The sequence below is a fragment of the Brassica napus genome, chromosome A5, assembly GCF_020379485.1.
Source record: "Brassica napus cultivar Da-Ae chromosome A5, Da-Ae, whole genome shotgun sequence".
Lineage (NCBI taxonomy): Eukaryota > Viridiplantae > Streptophyta > Magnoliopsida > Brassicales > Brassicaceae > Brassica > Brassica napus.
The window spans coordinates 814,022-833,203 of NC_063438.1; the positions used below are offsets into that span (position 1 = coordinate 814,022).

Below are 19,182 nucleotides of genomic sequence, written 5' to 3' on the forward strand. Positions count from 1 at the left end.
GTGGATAGGGCGAAAGAGTGAGGAAGACGTAAAATAAAAAAATGAAACCACCTCATGAAAGTAAAAAATACTATTTCTGTTTCAAATTAGTTGTCGTAGAATTTTCGTTTCAAAATAAGTATATTTTATAATTTAAATGCAAAATTAATTTACAACTAGATCTTGACCCGCATAACTGTGCGATTTTCTTTCTATATAAAAATATTTTTGTTTATATAGCAAAATTTTATTAATAATTTAATGTAATTTAGAGTTATATGTTTTTATAATACCTATATTTATATGTCTTAATAGTATAGAAGTATAAGTATAACAGAAAATATCATTGAAATATATATCAATCCGTATTAAATGTTCAAACTATAAGAGCATTATAAACTATACAGCATTATAAACTATACAGCATAGTATAAAAGTAACATAGATTACTTACTTGTACTGTTACTATATATAAACTATACACCATAGTATAAAAATAACACTGATTATTTTACGTGTACGTGTTACTATATATTTGCCCCTTATTTAATTTATATTTATTGTCTTATAGTTTGTTGTATTGTATGATCTTAAAAGCTATATGAATAATGTGTATTATAGTGCTTCTGAACTCAGACAAAAACATATGTTTTATAATGCTTCTTTATAATTAAAATTAAAAATTATGGTTATATTTTAGTTACAGATAAATCAACAAATTTAAATATTTCACGTTAAAATTAAAATGAAGCACATGTTTAGGAAAGAAATCAGGAAAATATATCATTAACAATATTTTTAATTAGTTGTTTAGAGAAACAAAAGACTAAAATGTAGTTACAATTGTTGTTGTGAAATTATTAAAATCATTAAAAGTAACAATCTAAGAAATGGGCTAATTTTAAAAAAACACACATGAAAAGAATTGTGACTTCTATTTTATTTTAATAGAATACTAGATTTTATCCCGCACATCGTGCGGGTATATTTTCGTTTTATAAATATTTAATTTTGATATTATTATATAAATTTAAATATACAATTTATATCTTAGTGTTATGTATTTTATAACTTTTTAATTTTATTGTTTAGGTTTCTTATTACTTTATTAATGTAGGGGTTTGTTTTATACATTTTACCTTTTTTATTACGTTTTCGAGTTTTTATAATTTGAAATAATCAAATAAAAAATATTCTTCAACATATGATTTTTGAAAATATATAGCTGTAGAAATAAATTTTTAACATATGTTAATAACTTCATTTATATAAAAAAAATCTGACATGATTAACAAATTTGAACCCGTTTTAGTGGTAGATGATAATTTATTTAAATAAAAGCATTATATTACTTAATTACGAAATTAATTAATGCAATATTTAATAAAAATTATTTAAAAATTTAGTAGGATTTTGTTAGATTTTTCTAAACAGATTTTGTTATAACTGAAAATAAAATTCAAATCTATAGTTAAAATTAATTTATTATTAATATTCCTATTAATTATTATGTCATATTATGTGATTAACGAAATGGTTCTAGTAGACTTTTAAATAGTAGAAAAAATGGTACTTCTCTTTAATAGAAAAGATATATTTTTCAATCTATTTTTTATTGGTTGAAATATAGTTAGGTATATTAATATGCTTTTATTTTGGAAATATGCAAAATAAAATATATTTTTAATCTGTGAGTATAAATCTAAAACGACAATTAAAATAAAATGGAAAGAGTATTGGTTTTTGAAAAAAGATATAATGCAGAATATGTCTCATGATAAGATTTATATACTGTAAGAATAGTGAGACGGCTCGTGACGCTGCCTAGAAGATGCTTAGGCAAGATGGTTGACAAGTAAGAATGGGGGACATACGAGTCAGTGTTCGTTTTGGAATTTTCTTTGATTTTGTTTTATTTACATGTTCATTAATTGACAATTTCGTTTATATGGATGGCTCTTTAGTGTCTGTACCTCATGATCTTAGAGAAAATTGTCAAATTGATCATTTAATAAAATTTCTAAATACACATGTTAAATTCCAAACGATTTTTTTTTCTTTTGTAACACGAATTCCAAACAATTAAATTCACATATTAAGTCATAAGTTAATGTTGATTTTGTAAGTGTGAATAGAGGAGTGGCCCTCACGGTATCTAGTTCAGCCCAAGACACTTCAGTCACAACATTGAAGCCCAACAGACAGAAGATGCAACGGTTAGATTGTCATCCTAAAACGTTAAAGAGTCAGAGTAGTACGGTGATGACTATGCATCTTCATAACAGATTTGATACTCTCCTAGCTGTTGGTGAAGGACAGTGAGCTGTCTCCTATAAGCTGTCCTTATCCTTACTTTAGGTTGTTCTTATGTCATTATAAAACCATGATGTAATCGTTTCATAAAATGTTAAGGAAAGTATTATTCAGTCAAAGAAACCTTGTGTTCTTCTTTCTTCCACATGGTATCAGAGAAGCCATGAATCACCCTGAGTGGAATGAATCAGTAATGGAAGAAATCACCAAGATACACATGTTAAACACTTGGTCGTTAGTCCCAAGAACAGCTGATATGAATGTGCTGAGCAGTCGTTGGGTTCATACTACAAAGCTTAACCCAGATGGTACAGTCAAGAAGAGAAGATCAAGATTGGTAGCTAAGGGGTATGAACAAGAAGAAGGTCTAGACTATCTAGAAACCTTTAGTCCTGTGGTAAGAACTGCCACAATACGATTAATGCTGAATGTTGCTACGGCTAAGGAGTGGCCTATTAAACAGCTTGATGTGTCAAGTGCGTTCTTACATGGGGAACTATCCGAACCTGTCTACATGTTTCAACCCGATGGCTTTATAGATCCAGAGAAACCAGATCATGTCTGTTGTTTAACTAAAGCTCTCTATGGACTCAAACAAGCCCCAAGAGCCTGGTTTGACACATTCAGTAGCTTTCTCCTGGAATTTGGCTTCATCTGTAGCAGGTCTGATCCATCATTGTTCACATATCACAGAAACAACAAGACTCTGGTGCTTCTTCTATATGTAGATGACATTTTGTTAACCGGAAGTGATGGTAAACTGCTTGGTGATCTTCTTGCTGCATTGAATGAGAGGTTTGCTATGAAAGATCTTGGAGCTCCAGGTTACTTCCTTGGCATTGAAATGCAACAATACTCCGATGGTATCTTCCTACATCAACAAACATACGCTAAAGATTACTCCATCAGGCGGCTATGTCAGATTGTAACCCAATGCCAACCCCTTTGCCTACTAAAATTGAAGATCTCCATCCTGAACCATTCTCTGAGCCGACTTACTTTCGTAGCCTTGCTGGAAAACTCCAGTACCTAACCATATCAAGACCTGACATTCAATATGCGGTCAATCTTGTCTGTCAACGTATGCACTCGCCGACTCAAACTGACTTTGGTTTACTGAAGAGGATTCTCAGATATATCAAGGGCACTCTGCATCTCGGTCTGCATATCAAGAAAGATAGAGGTCTGGTCTTGTCAGCCTATTGTGATAGTGATTGGGCGGGATGCAAAGAAACAAGAAGGTCAACAACAGGCTTCTGTACTCTCCTTGGTCCCAATCTAATATCTTGGTCAGCTAAAAGGCAACCTACTGTCTCAAGATCCTCTACTGAGGCAGAGTACAGAGCTCTCTGCTCCACAGCGCAAGAAACAACCTGGATCTCCTTTCTACTGCGTGATCTTGGAGTTGCTCAACCGTGCTCAACGGTTCTCAGGTGTGACAATCTCTCGGCGGTGTACTTAAGCGCCAACCCGGCCTTACACAACCGCTCAAAACACTTTGACACAGATTTCCATTACATAAGGGAACAAGTCGCTCTTGGCCTGATCGAGACAATTCACATACCGTCGGCTCAACAGGTTGCAGATATCTTTACTAAGTCTCTGCCTCGGTCCTCATTCTTGGAACTACGTACCAAACTTGGAGTTGGCAGTCCTCCTCCCACCTCAAGTTTGAGGGGGAATGTAAGTGTGAATAGAGGAGTGGCCCTCACGGTATCTAGTTCAGCCCAAGACACTTCAGTCACAACATTGAAGCCCAACAGACAGAAGATGCAACGGTTAGATTGTCATCCTAAAACGTCAAAGAGTCAGAGTAGTACGGTGATGACTATGCATCTTCATAACAGATTTGATACTCTCCTAGCTGTTGGTGAAGGACAGTGAGCTGTCTCCTATAAGCTGTCCTTATCCTTACTTTAGGTTGTTCTTATGTCATTATAAAACCATGATGTAATCGTTTCATAAAATGTTAAGGAAAGTATTATTCAGTCAAAGAAACCTTGTGTTCTTCTTTCTTCCACAGATTTGACCCAAACAATCAAGGACTAAACAATAATGGAATCACTAAGTTGAATTCCATTAAAAATATTTTCTTTAAATTATATTCTACTCTAAAATGAAATCCTTAAATCTCAATAATTTGTTTTCCAAATTAATTTCTATAGATCAAACATCAAATCCATTATTGAGCAAAGGTAACTTTCGACGTTAAGCTTGAATGCCATTTCCAACAATGACATCATGGAAAACATAAATCTTTATCCACAAATGGAATATTTTTATACAGTTTACAATGATAAGTGACTTGTGTCTACCCTTTTCAAATCTATTTTTAAAAAGTCAATACAACTTAAAAATTAAATTTACGTATTCAAATCTCAATAAGTACGTATATTTAAAAACCTGCAAAGATTTAAGATCATGCAGCTAATTTTCGTTATGCTATATTGTTAATCATAAATAAGCACCATTAATGATTAAGCGTATACATTGTATACTATACAACGTCGTTGTTAAGTGGGGGCTACAATAACTCGGCATCAGAAAAGACGACCTCGCTGTATTGTCTTGGCTATTTTTTTAATTAGTTTTTGGTTTCGGGATACGTTGTCACATGGTTACATGTGCACTGGTTCGTCGACATTCTTGTAAGTTGTAACACGTCAAATACTGAAATGCACGATGATTCTTCACGTCAAATACTGGAATACACCATGTTCTATCTTTCTAGGTTTGGTTTACGTTTTATATGTAGTATTTAAATATTTTCATACAATCTAATTCGGTCAGCGACAACTTATTTCCAAATAACTCATACTTCCCTGTTTCATAAAGAGTGTAAAAAAAATTAATAAAATTTATTTTTATCTCTCATTAATACATTAACAAAAATTCCCTTTCCAATTAATACATTAGTTTAATAAGGTTAAAATTGGAATATTATTTACAAATTTTGCATTAAAAATGTAAAGTGGCATTTTTTTGTGAAACAAAATTAAAATGCTAAAATGACTATTTTTATGAATCGCATTGAGTATATAGCTAGCTCAAATCATGGTTCTATAGCTCAAGCTTATGATAGCTAAACGCATTATTTATTTTTAGGTGTGTATATAATTAGAAAACGATCGTGCTGGTAATTATTTGATATCATAATGATTGGTTTAAGCTTTTTCTTTCCATAATTAGACCATTACTCCCTATGTACTCTCGCGTTTCAATCATTTTAGTTCTTACTTTAACTGATAAAAATTAGTCATCGTTTTCAATTATATTTAGATAGATTATGATTATTTTTTTCACCTGTAATTTATTTTATAAAAATATATTATAGCTGTTTCTAAAAAAAACTATATTGTAGCCTTATGACAAATTGATTTTACAATGTTATACTCCCTCCGTTCTCGAAAGTAAGATTTTCTAGAGTAACAAAAATAGATTTTCTATATTTTTAAGGTACTTTTGTATACTTTTGAGGAACATTAATTATGAATATTTGAATTGATTAAATCTTATTAGTGAATAGTTATTAAAAAATGTATTAAAATTAAACTATAAACTAAATTGTATACATTTATTATATTTTTAATAAACGTAAAATCTCTAAAAAATCTTATTTTCGGAAACAGAGAGTATAAGTAAGATCGTAATTTGTTGAGCCGTGTTATTATTTGATTATAAATCTATACCTATAAGAACGGTGCTAACCCCGAAATATAGTTAAGGATCCCGGAAAATCCCTACGCGAGGAAATAACTGAGTTAATGATCACCCGCACTTAATTACTGAGCACACTGGTTCACGTGATATCCACTGTTTTAATTCATTGCGTTGCCGTACGATGAAGACATTTATAACGAACATTTCGACGGTTCACGTGATATCTCATGCACTTGTAGTTTTTTCTTTTTGGTGAAAAAAACTTGTAGTCTTTTTTTTTTTTGGTCTAAAACTTGTAGTCTTTTACTTATGAGTTTATTCACCTAATGTTTTTTTTCTTTGATAACTACCAGTAAATTTTAAAAACTAAAGGCTTAAATAAATCTCCAGGTTTTTCTGCGCGTCTCCATCTTGATTGTCATATATTGATATAGACCCTAGTTATAAAATATAAAGTTTATCATCAAGTTTTCTTTACCTAAAGTAACATTTTTGTTTTTATGTTTAATTAATTATTTTATCCCCGTCGACACGGACAAATGCATATTGCAATATTTATCATTATGCGTAACATCTAGATAATAAAACAAAATGTGATTTATAAATATACACTAGTTTTGCAGTGTCCGATCGTTAGTCCATATATGTTTAAATACATCCATATTGAAAATGTAATGTATATGCGGGTGCTGAATTTATCACATGATTCCAACAATCCAACAACTCCAAAAAACCGCCGGTCCAAATGTACGACTGCATGCTTCTTGCTGAAGCAAGAATATAAATAATTTAATTATTTTAAGTAAATATAGGTATATTACAAATATATACAACATATTCGCATGTGTGTATAGGGATGGGATTCGAATAATCATTAAGTTTATAGGAAAGGGACATTGACATATACATACTCGTATGTTTGTTTAGTAGTGTTACCTTCAAAGTTACTCTTGGATTCTTAAATTGTTTCGTCACTGGATTTAGGTGTTGTGGCAACGACCTTAACCAAACCCTCACCAACTAGTGTATAGACATACAAGTGCCCTTTTCAATGTTTCGTTCGATTTAATCCTTAAGCAACCATTGATTAGTTATTTTGTCTAAATATTATATAAGGTGCCACGATTAGTTATATTGTTAATGCAATCCAATATTTATAGTGATTGAAAGCAAACTAAGTGTTATATCAGGTCGGTGGGTTAATTTAGTTTTCATTATAATTTTCGTCATGGTTATGCTATTGAGTTTAAGAGTTAGTTTAAGAGTTAGTTTATGTTTGACCTTTCGACATAGAAAAGGGTTGATTAGTGGGGCGATGTTAGGCCTATATTGGGCTAGGATGTTTCTTTTGAACACTTGTAATAAGCTTAAGATTTTTAGCGTTACGCTGGGCTCAACTAATAATACATTGTGTTTCAAGGTACAACTTTTATACAGAAAACAAACAATGAGAAAGTTTACAAATATCAAATCTCCATGTGATTTCTATAAATAATCGCACATGCAAACAGATTAAGGCATTTCGATCATACATATTCTGGAGCAAAGTATGAACTGGGAAAAGAAGTGGGTCGAAGGCATCTCGGTCATACATGTTCTGGCCTTGGTAAGAACGGAGAGATCAAGGATCATCCTATTGCTGTCAATATCATCTCCAAGGCTAAGGTCTAAATCTCCATTCTTATGATCATCCCTGTGGAGGTGATTTTTGGAATATCTATAATGATCTCTACATTGTGGTAATTGACGTCAATGTCGTCCCAAACCTTTCTGAAGCTTAAAGCATGTCAAAGTAATGTAGCCTATATAGTTATACTCTAAAACTGTAAATGAAAAAAAATTATATACAAGATGGTTGTGAGCTGGTTCGAAGCATTATACAGGAAATAAAGAAACCTCAACCTCTTTTTGTTTGACCATTTAAGCAACATCAAATTTTTGAAAATGTGGCCTACATTTTGTTTATTTCTAAGTGGCCTAAACCCAATGCTTCACCTGCTTTATAGCAGGGACGGGCTGATTGAAGAAGTGAAAGTAGATTCATGGGTTTGGATAACGTCTTCTTACAGCAGATTCTTTTGAGAGGAACAATGTCGACGTCTCTTTAGATAGAAAAATATTTTGTCTGGAAATGAGTTGAGCAGACAGTAATGTGTACTGTTGTTGACTTGTCTGCACTAGGACATGATGGTAATCAAATAATTTCATGTCTGAGTTTCATATTCTAATGTTTCATGAACGATGTATTCTTCAAGCGTTATACTAATGATGATCGTTGTCACATTTAAGTCTACCAGACCGGGTAAGATTTTTCATACTTCAGCCTTTCCTTGATTAGTTTTTATGTTGCTACCTAATAGTGAATCTTTTTTTTTAAACTCCTCTATACAGATGAAAGACTGAATGATATCGTTGGAAGTGCATACTATGTCGCCCCTGAAGTTCTACACAGATCATATAGCCTTGAAACTGATATATGAAATACTGGAATTAGTACATATATATTCTTATGTGGAAGCAGCCCTTTCTGGGCACGCATAGAATCTGGAATCTTTCGCACTGTGGTAAGAACTGGACCGAACTACGATGACTTACCTTGGCCTTCTGTTTCATCATAAGGTAAAGAGTTTGTGAAACGACTTCTCAACAAAGACTATAGGAAACGAATGTCTGATATCATAATTAGTACTTTCTGAATTATATTGAAAACGTTATTAGCAATATAGTCTAACATAATATTCATGCACAAGAAAAACCAACTATTAAACCAAACAAAATACAATTTGGAAGGGCTAAAACTTAAAACTTAGGGACAAGAAAGTACAATGTTGTAAACCATCTCCAATGATTTACTTTTCTTTTAACTCTTTGCATTGTAGGCTAATGTTACTCTATTTTTTTCTTTAAAATAGAATATCATTAAAGTATAATTCACTTCTACTATAAAAAAAAATAAAGTAAACCATAATCACCATAATAAAATTTGAAATGAAAAGTTAAAAAACAACAATTAGTGATAATATTCCCAAAAAAAAAGCTAAACCTTTCCTTTTCTATAATGGTGCCGACAATAAAATCATGACCATTTATTATAAATTATGATAATGAGATGAGTGGGTTTATTCGTACTCATTAGTCTACGGACTACAAGGAATCTACAAAGCTTTATTTCTTATTTTTTTCTTCTTTTCACAACAAAAGGTTAAAACGAAACTAAGTTGATTCATGATCCAAAAGTCACCTCGGAAAAATTAAATCAATATAAACCATAGCAAAAAGCTGATTTTTAACACTTCGTATTAAATTATTCGCCATTATGTTTTTTGTCCTCAGAATATGTTGAATAGAAAAGAGATGAAAAAATTATTTACATCGCAGAAACTCCTCCATGTTTGTAATGAACACCGGCCATTATGTTGGTGTAGACACCATCTTCACCACTTGAGAGTAATCAGTTACAAACACCACTTCTGAGATTTGTAGAGTCTTCATGCACTCCATCACCCTTATCAAAACTTCACATTCAGCATGTAAATGTGATAGGTTCTTGCGAATAAACATTGTATCCATCGTAGTATCAGTTGATCTACCTTTTTTATAAACCCATCCTTACCATGTACAAGAATATTGTTCCCTCCATGCCCCATCAATGTAACACTCATTCCAAACTGAAATATTTGAACATGTACCACTTTTTTGATTAGCCCTTTTATTAACCAGAGATCTAGCTGATGTTATACTCCTCCACCCATACAAAGGAGAATATGATCTGATAGGATCCTAAGGACCTGACTTTTGATAATATCTACCTTTAAAAACTCTTGCAAAAATCGAATAAGGTTTATCGATTAATCTCCACAATTTTTTCGCTAATTAGATCGTATTAAAATTCTGAATATCTCTAAAACCAATGCTCCCTTCGGCTTTATCTTTACACATTTTATCCCATAAAAACCAATACATACCATTTGTGTTGCCGCTGCCACCCCACCAAAAATGAGCAATTGTGCTCGTAAGTTTCTTAGTAACCGTTTTTTGGTAAACGGAAGCAAAACATAACATGAGTTAGCATGGAAGATGCTACTGATTTAATTAAGACTTCCTTACCACCTTTCGTAATAAATCGGAGAGTTCAATTATTGACTTTATTATTAACTTTTTCATTAAGAAAACCAAAACTTGTGTTCTAAACTTGTGTTTTATAACTATCAAGATTCTCTGGTATTCTCAAGTATGTTCTCATGCCACCTATTGTAGTAATACCCGATACATGTTGTTCCTCTAATCGTATTGAATCTAGAACCTTATGTCTAAACTGTAGAAACGATTTCAAAAAATTAATCTGTTGTTCCGACGCTCTTTAATAATCTTTCAAAATCTGTAGAATGACCTCATTTTTTTATCTTTTGGTTTTGCAAAAAGAAAGACTATTATCAGTAAATAATAAATGTAAAAGCTTTTTTATTTTCTGAAACTAATTTATCTTCTTTACAGAACTACTATAATTTTCTGCTTTTGTAATTTTTTTTGTTGGTAAAATAGCTTTTGTAGTTAAATACTTGAAGTGTATTTTTGTTTATATCACAAGGATAGGTCTTTGGGAAAATAGTAGTAGTAATTAGCAATTCAAGTTAATAAATGTGAAATAGTTACTTTGAAATTAACGATGGAGAGTACTCCGAAGTCCGAAGGATGCATATAACTCACTTGCTAACATTGGAAGATGTGTTGCTATTTACTTCACTGTGTATCAGTGTCTGTTATACAAAAGTAATCAATTCTAAAGTCAAATGAAATTGAATGCTTTAAAGGACCAGCCGTTACAAATGGAACAGATTTTTTTAAAAAAGAAAATATTTTAAATGAAAAAAAAAGAATGTGAGAATCTCTTCTATTTCTATACTATTTGGTTATAATAAAACATTATTTTGTTTTGTCATCATTTTTTTTTTCAGAAGTATCACGAAGATCCAATATTATTACAAATTCAGTGTTTATGAAATTTCATGAAAAATAGATGATACCTAATATCTGAACTAATCATAAACCTACAGTTTGTGTTTTTCCAAAAAAAAAAACTAAAATTTGTTGTCTTTATGCAACTCAAAGTTACTTTTCCTTCTTTTTTGAATATTTGTTTCAAATATCCATCTCATTATATATATATATATATATATATATATATATATATATATATATATATATATATATATATATATATATATTATTATTTTTTATCTCATTATATTTATTTTTTCTTTGCTATCAAATTTATACATGTCTTGACTAAATTGCAAATGCAAATTTACAACAAAAAAAGTTTCATCTTCTTCATTTTCTTGTGATTATTTCCAGTCATTCAAAAATGACTAAACCAATAAAATCAGAAAAATAACTTTCTTTTAACTTGATATCCCATACAAATTACAGAAAATATACTAAAATCGTAAAAAGAAAACAGAAAAATCACTTTATTCTTGGGTTAGGCCAGTTTTGGCTCCTCAACTCCACAAGGATTGAAAATTGAAGCACATACGAGCATTCATTCATCCTCCTCATCCACATCGTTCATCACGCTCTAAAACATCCAACAAGAGGATGATACAGCTCACGACCGCTATGTTTATGAAGATGGTTATTATTACCATGATAAACCATTCTCTCTCCATCAATCAAAGCTTGAACGTAACGAAACTCAGCCACATGGCAAGGGATCGTGATGGTGCCCTTTTGATCGAATCCATACTCATCTTCTGCTTCTTTCAAGAGCTGCATGAACAACGGATGATTTAAATACAAAATAGGAACTATAAATCTTTGTTGCTCTTCTCCTTGTGATCCAACTTTGATCGCTAAGCATCCTTTTGGAATATCTTTGTTTTTGACCGTTTGTTTGCGATGTAAATGGAAGCTTTTCAGGTTTTTTTCTCCAGTCCCCATGATTTTTAGAAAGCGTTTTAGAAAAATGATGAAAAAACAAGGACTCAGAATTTAAAAAAAAAAGATTCTCAAAGGAAATTAGGCTAGAAAGCAGGCCATGGGTCTTCAAGTGTAAGAGATGAGAATTCGAGAGAACTAATAAGGTTGCTCATTTTTTTGTGGAGATAATAACTAGATGAATGAAAGAAGCAAACGAGGGGGCTTTGTTTATAAAGAGAAAATACATAACTGTAAAGAATAAGTCCATCAAAATGAATTGGGACGCTCCTATTTTCTTATTCAATTTCTCATAATAAATACAGTGGTGGTATTTTAATTTCGTATTTGGTTGTCATTTGCTTTATAAAAACCGCATAACAACCAATGGGTATTTTTAAGAAGTTATAAATTAATCAGCAATAATTATGAAAAAAATCAACGGTAGTTAACTATAATATATTCGAGAAGTTCTATCGATTTGTACTTCTTATATTGTAATTAAATACAATAAGACATTATAATAATGATGGGAAGTATGAGACTTGAAAAAAAAATAGACAACATATATTCTTAACAATAATATTATTTTGATTCGTAAAATTATACGAATATATATGTTTTCCATTTCTATATATTAAAAAAATGTTTATAAGACTATATATTCTATCATTTACAAAATGAAATCTATCATTATGCAAAAAATTTGTTTGCGACATCAAATTTTCCCTGAACATCTGTATAACGGAATGAAATAATCTTCTGTTAAAAAAATCTTATGTTTTGTCTTTGTGTGTAAAAGCTCGGTTTTCCTTTGTTTTTTTACAAATTATCTTACTATTCCCGCCAAATTTATTTATTCATCAATAACCTATAATTCCTTGATCAATAAATTTAAATAAAATACAAAATAATATTTGTATTGGTTTGTACTTTGTATATATATATGATACACCGTGTGTAGTTGATGATATTAATTTTTGGTGCTAATTGCTCATATATACATAGTTAATTATCGTCAACAGATAGTTCTAAGAGTACTAATGTGGTCAGCAACTGAGGTCTGAGCTGAACATAAATGAGTAGTGACGACCCACGAACCGTGTGCCACGATTACTATTGGGTTGGTGACTCAAGAAAAAGGTTGACACTTTTAATTAAGTACTAACCGAGTAAATTAGTCAAATTATTCGACTAACTACTGTTTTACCTAAAATAGAACCATCATGTAGTGACGGAAACATATCAGCAATAGCGTGATCAAAGTATATCTAGAAATGAAAATTTACAGTTGACTAATCTCATATACTCAAGACTTCTTTTTTTATAAACGGATAGAATAAGTTTTAAGAAACTTATAATAAATCCAACGATATAACAAATTAAGTAACATCCATTGGCACAAAGTGTTTTTTTTTTTTGCTTAAACTTTAATTATTGGCACAATGTTGATCAGTCGACTGCTTTCATTTTCTGTTTGCTTTCCTTTCATTAGACTGTAATTACGTGCAACGATTATTTATACATTATTGGAGCGGCTTAGGTATTGTTAGTTATAAAGAAACCGAATCGATGTCGTCACATGATCAAGATGTGGTGGTGGTGTGGAGGCGATGTATATTTTTGGATTCTTGTAATCAAAATGTCACTTCTATATAATTATTATTATGTATGACTTCATGTACACACCATGCAAATCAATATCTAAAACGTACAAGTATAATAGATATAAACATACCACTGTTATAGCTTTAATAGATAAATGTCATCATCAAAAGTGAGGGACTATTCGATGAACTTCTAATACAGCCGGTCTCGGACGACATGCCGACGTATAAACCACCCTTTAAAATATTTAAAACCTATTCAGTCGATTGGGTCAACGGGTTTGGTATAAATCGGTTGGGTCGATTTCGCTCGGGACGTTGTTTTCTAATTTCTTTATCGATGTAATATTATCATCTCGATGGATTTTGAATAACTCAAAACATAGATATTGGCACATTCAAAAGACAAAATTCAATAGACGAGAAATTGGGAAATTAATATTCTTCCCTAATATTTATATTCTGAATGGTATCACAGCTATGAATTACAAATACAACGAATATATTTTTTTAGAAAATGTTTTCCGATTTCTTGGCGAGTTGAATAAAAAACGAGGCCGTCCAAGTTGGTGGTAGTGCATGGTAGCGAATACTAATGGTACACTGAAAAGAAAAGGAAAAATAATATACAAAATTCTAGGACATGTCACTCTATCAGTATCTAGAACCAAAAATTAAATAAGAAAAGTTGAATATCTTAGATCAGTAAATTGAAATAGATAAGATAAAGCGGAGCACACTAACAATAATGACACCTATATTCACTTTGTGAAAAATGAGACAACGATATTCCTAAATAAGTCAACTTTATGGGACGGTGTGGGTCGACCTTAGATTATTTTATCGGCCCTTGTCATACTTTTCATTTTAACTTTTCATTCTAAACAGAAGTTACAATCATTCCATTTTATTTTACGCCGCTGGGTCATCAAGTATTCAATTATGCGCATGCAACTAACAAACTCTAATATTGATATTTTTGCAAAGCGTAGTAAACTAAAGAATTTTTTTTGTTTCTAAATCATTTATTATACTAATCGAAGTTTATATCGTTGTATCATCATTTTAATTTTTCAAATTAATAAGAAGTTAAGTTATGCTTTACAAATAGAATTTTCACAGATTTCCTTTTTTTTTTGTCAAACAATTCGTTACTTGTCGCAAAAAAAAAAAAACAGAGTTTACACCATAGGTGAGTTAAAAGCTACAACAACCATTGCTTTAGCTAGTCTATCAGCAGCCTTATTCTTGATACGAGGGATAAAAGAGAAAGAGGCAGTCCACGGATCGACTCATCATGCCAATGTCGTGGAGGAATTGGATGGCAGTCATATAAGAATTTTCACATATTTTCTATTATTCTGAATTTCACCAGTTAAAAGTTCGCATGAGTTCACTAATGGGCCGGGAGTGATTTCGCTGTAAGTTTTTTTTTTAATACTAGTTTAGCAGCTCACAGCTTCTAATGAACTATGTAAACGACAATGGGCCTTCTGTTATTTAATGCTTTTTTTTTGCTTAGTCAATATGATTGCCTGCATTGGCCCAATTAAAATCCATGGCCCTCCAATTCCATTCTCTTATTTTTCCTTATTTAAGATTATAAGTTTTCTGTACAAAATAGATAAAAAAGGAAACTAAAAATAGTTGAATTATGCACTATTCACAATTTCATACCATATATATATGGTGTATTCAACTGAAAAGATATATGATACTTCATCCATTTCAGTTTAGTTGTCGATGTAAAGTAATTTTTTTTGTTTCAAAATAAGTATAATTTTATAAATTCAATTCAAAATTTATTGATTTATATTTTAATCTATTTTCTAATGATTGAAATGTAGTTAGGTGTATTGGTAATGATGTTTTTACTTAGTAACTATACAAAATTACATTTTTTTCTTAATATGTGTACTCAAGTCTAAAACGACAACTAAAATGCAACAGAGAGAGTATCAAAGAGGTTAAATACCTATGTTACATGGAATTAGAAGCGGGTACACGGAAGTGGAATCATATGGAAACATAGAAGTAAGATTTTTTTAAAAACTTAGGAAGCGGGTGCTTGTTAGAATCTTATATATATATATATATATATATTTAAATAAAATAAAATTATAATTCATGACTAAAAATATATAATTCAAATTAAAATAAAACATTTATTCATATAAATAATTTTAATGATTTCATATTAAGAATGTAAAAATACACATAAATTAAGTTATATCTCTAATAAGAATCTCAATGCATAAAGATAATGTTAGTTTTAATATTTGTATATTTATATTCTCTCTATTTCATTACTATTAAATTTTAGACTTTTTTATAAAAATAATAAACATGATTTATAATTTTTATCTATTTATGATATTGTCTTTTTTTAAGCGGAAGCGTGATTCCAAAACAAAATCGTAAGCTTCCAACGTGTTTTTAAATAGGTTATTTTAGAAGCGCTTTGGAAGCGAGATTCCGTAACTTTCCCCAAGGTTCCGATTCCAAAACAGGAATCGGCCGATGAAGCTTCCGCACAACTTAGTTTAATACCGGACGTTAACATAATTTTGTCTAATCAACCTCTTACACTTTTAACAAAAATGCATTATTTTAATACTTAATCTATTCCTAAATATAAGATGTTTATGAAAAAAATATGTATTAATAAAATTAAGTATCACTAAAACTATAAAATAATTATAATCAACCAATTGTAAAATAAATGATTAAATATGATCAGTTACACGGTTTTTAATAAAGTAAAAGTTACTTAGAAAGTTGAAAATATCTTATGGAACATCAATTTTTTTTTGAAACATATTTCATTTAAGAACAAAGAAAGTATTAAAAAAAAGTATTAATAAAGCACACTTATGGTAAATTTTAGGCAACCGGCCTTTAATTGCTTGACAGTTGAAAATTTAAGGTATTTTATCGATAATAAATGTCATTACAGACTTGAGAAATCAAACAAAATTAAAATAATTGACCCAGAACCACAGTCGTAGGTTTAGCAGGAATGACACTGAAAACCGTAGAAGAAAAACATGGTCAAAGTCTTCGGTTAAAAGTACATAGTAAAAAGATGAATCCGATGAGCCATGGTCCATAGAAACTTGTGTCATCCGTGAAAAAGTTTAGAAAGGCCAAAATATTAAAAGCATCACTTTATTTAACTAGTAGTAAGATTTTCCTCTACATATTTATTTTCAAAATAAGAATTTATTTTCCTTAACTAATCTTTTTCTTGTGAGATATATTTCTAGATTAGTAAAGGGTTCTGATTTCAAAATATAAAATTAAGTTAGTACACAAAAAAAAAATCGAAGTATAAACTCAATGAGCAATTGTAGTACCCTGAATTTTGCATTACCCTCATTTTGTTTTGATTTTTGTTCAAATACCCTCGTTTTGTTTAATTTATGAATTCATACACAAATAAATAACACACACACATATGTATAACTTAGTAGTCTTAATATATCTTTCCGCTGGATAGACTTCGTATAGTTTACGAAATATCTGGAATATGTTCATCGTACATTAAGAGGATAAGGTTTCAAGAACAAGTCTGGACTTAAGTATTTCTTCATCCTCGAGAGAAAGATGTAAGATATATAGTAAAGACACAAATCTTCCACGAGCAGATGACACAATTCTCCAAAGAGAATTATAAAATACTAGCAATCAAGTTATAACAATAGATCATACAAAATTAAGTTTATTCCGAGACTAAATGAAATATTTTTACATTTGAGTGGTATATAAAATGATTACAGTTTCATACAGTGTGAGTAATAATCTAGAAGGAGAAAGAGATATAGAAATTCTAGCTCTTGCACAGCTCTTCATCTCCCCATGCAAAAAGTATCTGCATAAGTTATCCTTACAATAAAAGGGTTAGAACAATATTGTCATCGCATATATAACTCTTCTTTACTCCAGAAGAGGATCCAGAAAACCCTAGTTATGTCATAAATAGTTAATAAAGAATTAAGATTCAAGTCTCGTAGATCTGGTATGGTAAGAAACAGACAGATCTGAAACTAGACTATCATCATCATGCATGACCAAGAAGATCCTATCTTATAATAACTTAACTCTTCCTGACAATAAAAAAACAATCATATCAGAATCATAGCAGCGCAGAAAACCTCAAAATACTATATACATATGTAGAAAAGGTTGTAATGATGAAACTTTTCAGATTCCAAGAGTAAGAAAGTCAGATTCTTTCATCATTACACCAATCTGCAACTACCTGAAAACTTTTCTTTTCCCTACTGGTCCCAAGCACACGTAGATAAAAACAGTGTTTAGTGCAAATATTAATCAATAAAACGTGTAACTGAATCAGAGAAAGCAAATTTAAAATATCAAAACCTTTAACATGGGTTCAATCCAAAGATCTGAAACCCTAAATTGAGAAAAATGGAAGAATAAGGAACAATGGAGTATTCAGGGAGCAATAATTGGGGGGAATGAAGCCTGGTCCGACGACACTAAAACCCTAATCAGATCTCAAACATAGAGGTTTGATTCGATTAGATCGAAGAAGATCCAACATGAGTTGATAGAGCCAGAGTCCTCGAGCCAGACAACATTCCCCTCAAAAGAGAAAACCCCTTCCTTCAAAAAAAAACCTTATCAAGATCAAACTCTAGGGTTTGTAGTTGTCTAAAAATATATCTCTATATGTTCTTCCCCCACTAGATCCGGCTAGGATCAATGGAGAAGAAGCAGAGAGAAAGAGAGATGGAGAAGAAGATAAGTGAGTGGTGATGAAGGAAGAGAGAATGATGAAATAAAAAGGGCTTTTATGTAGAAATTGAGTAGTGGAGAGCCAAAGCTATACAAGACAAAAAAACATGGGTGTCTCTGGTCCCACACGCTCTTCCTCTCCTCTCTATCTCTCTCTCTCTAGCAATACATACTAGTACTAGTATAACATTGGCTTTTCAAGTTTCAAGATATCGCAGTAAAAACTTTGGATTTACTTTTTGAGACATGTCACTGGATTCTCATTTACTGTGTTATTACTTGTTCAAGCAAAAATATAATTCAAGTTCCCATCCCTTCTACTAGTGCTAAATTGAGCCTATTTCCAACGTTCTTTACGTATTCTTATATTTTTATTTTATTTGAACTGATTTATTCTTATATTTTGATAATAAAAATGGTTTTCAGTCCAAAAAAATACGAAAATTTAATGGTTGAATTAAAGTTCTTTATAGTTTGATGATTTATTCCACTATATCATTGTGGTTTAAAATTTTAAATGGTGCCCGTGCAACAGAATATACGGAATATCTCTGATACGTGCGGATTAAAATGTTAACTAGATTTTGACATTTTAAATGGTTGCACGGGTGTTTGTTTTCATTTTTCTATCATAAATTATTGTTTTAGAACATAAGTGGTATATATTTTTAATGTTAATCATATACTTAAATATTTATATAACTATTTCAAATACAATAATTTTATCATTTACATGTTATAATTAATTAATTGTTTAAACCTTATGTATTTGCAACTTCTTATTATATATTTATCTTATTGTATTTGTATTTAGTTATTAAGCAAATTAATATATTCATGAGAAAATATATTTAAAAAATATTTTGTATTTAATTTAGGCTAAATTCTGACCCGTATTTCAAAACTGGATTTCTGCTTACCAATATTTATGCTTATTCATTTTAGA

The 19,182-nt window shown here is 30.6% G+C and overlaps 1 protein-coding gene across 1 annotated transcript; it reads right to left on the reverse strand.

Annotated features, from left to right (window-relative positions):
• Positions 1 to 11,335: 11,335 nt before the first annotated feature.
• Positions 11,336 to 12,104, reverse strand: LOC106454424 (auxin-responsive protein SAUR32). The gene has a single exon (XM_013896542.3). It carries the CDS (start codon positions 11,890 to 11,892, stop codon positions 11,524 to 11,526), a length of 369 nt encoding a protein of 122 aa, XP_013751996.1. The 5' UTR covers positions 11,893 to 12,104; the 3' UTR covers positions 11,336 to 11,523.
• Positions 12,105 to 19,182: the final 7,078 nt, after the last annotated feature.

What these genes read in the sequence shown, in the direction of transcription:
- LOC106454424 (XM_013896542.3), bottom strand. Translation starts at nt 11,892, where the DNA reads ATGGGGACTGGAGAAAAAAACCTGAAAAGCTTCCATTTACATCGCAAA.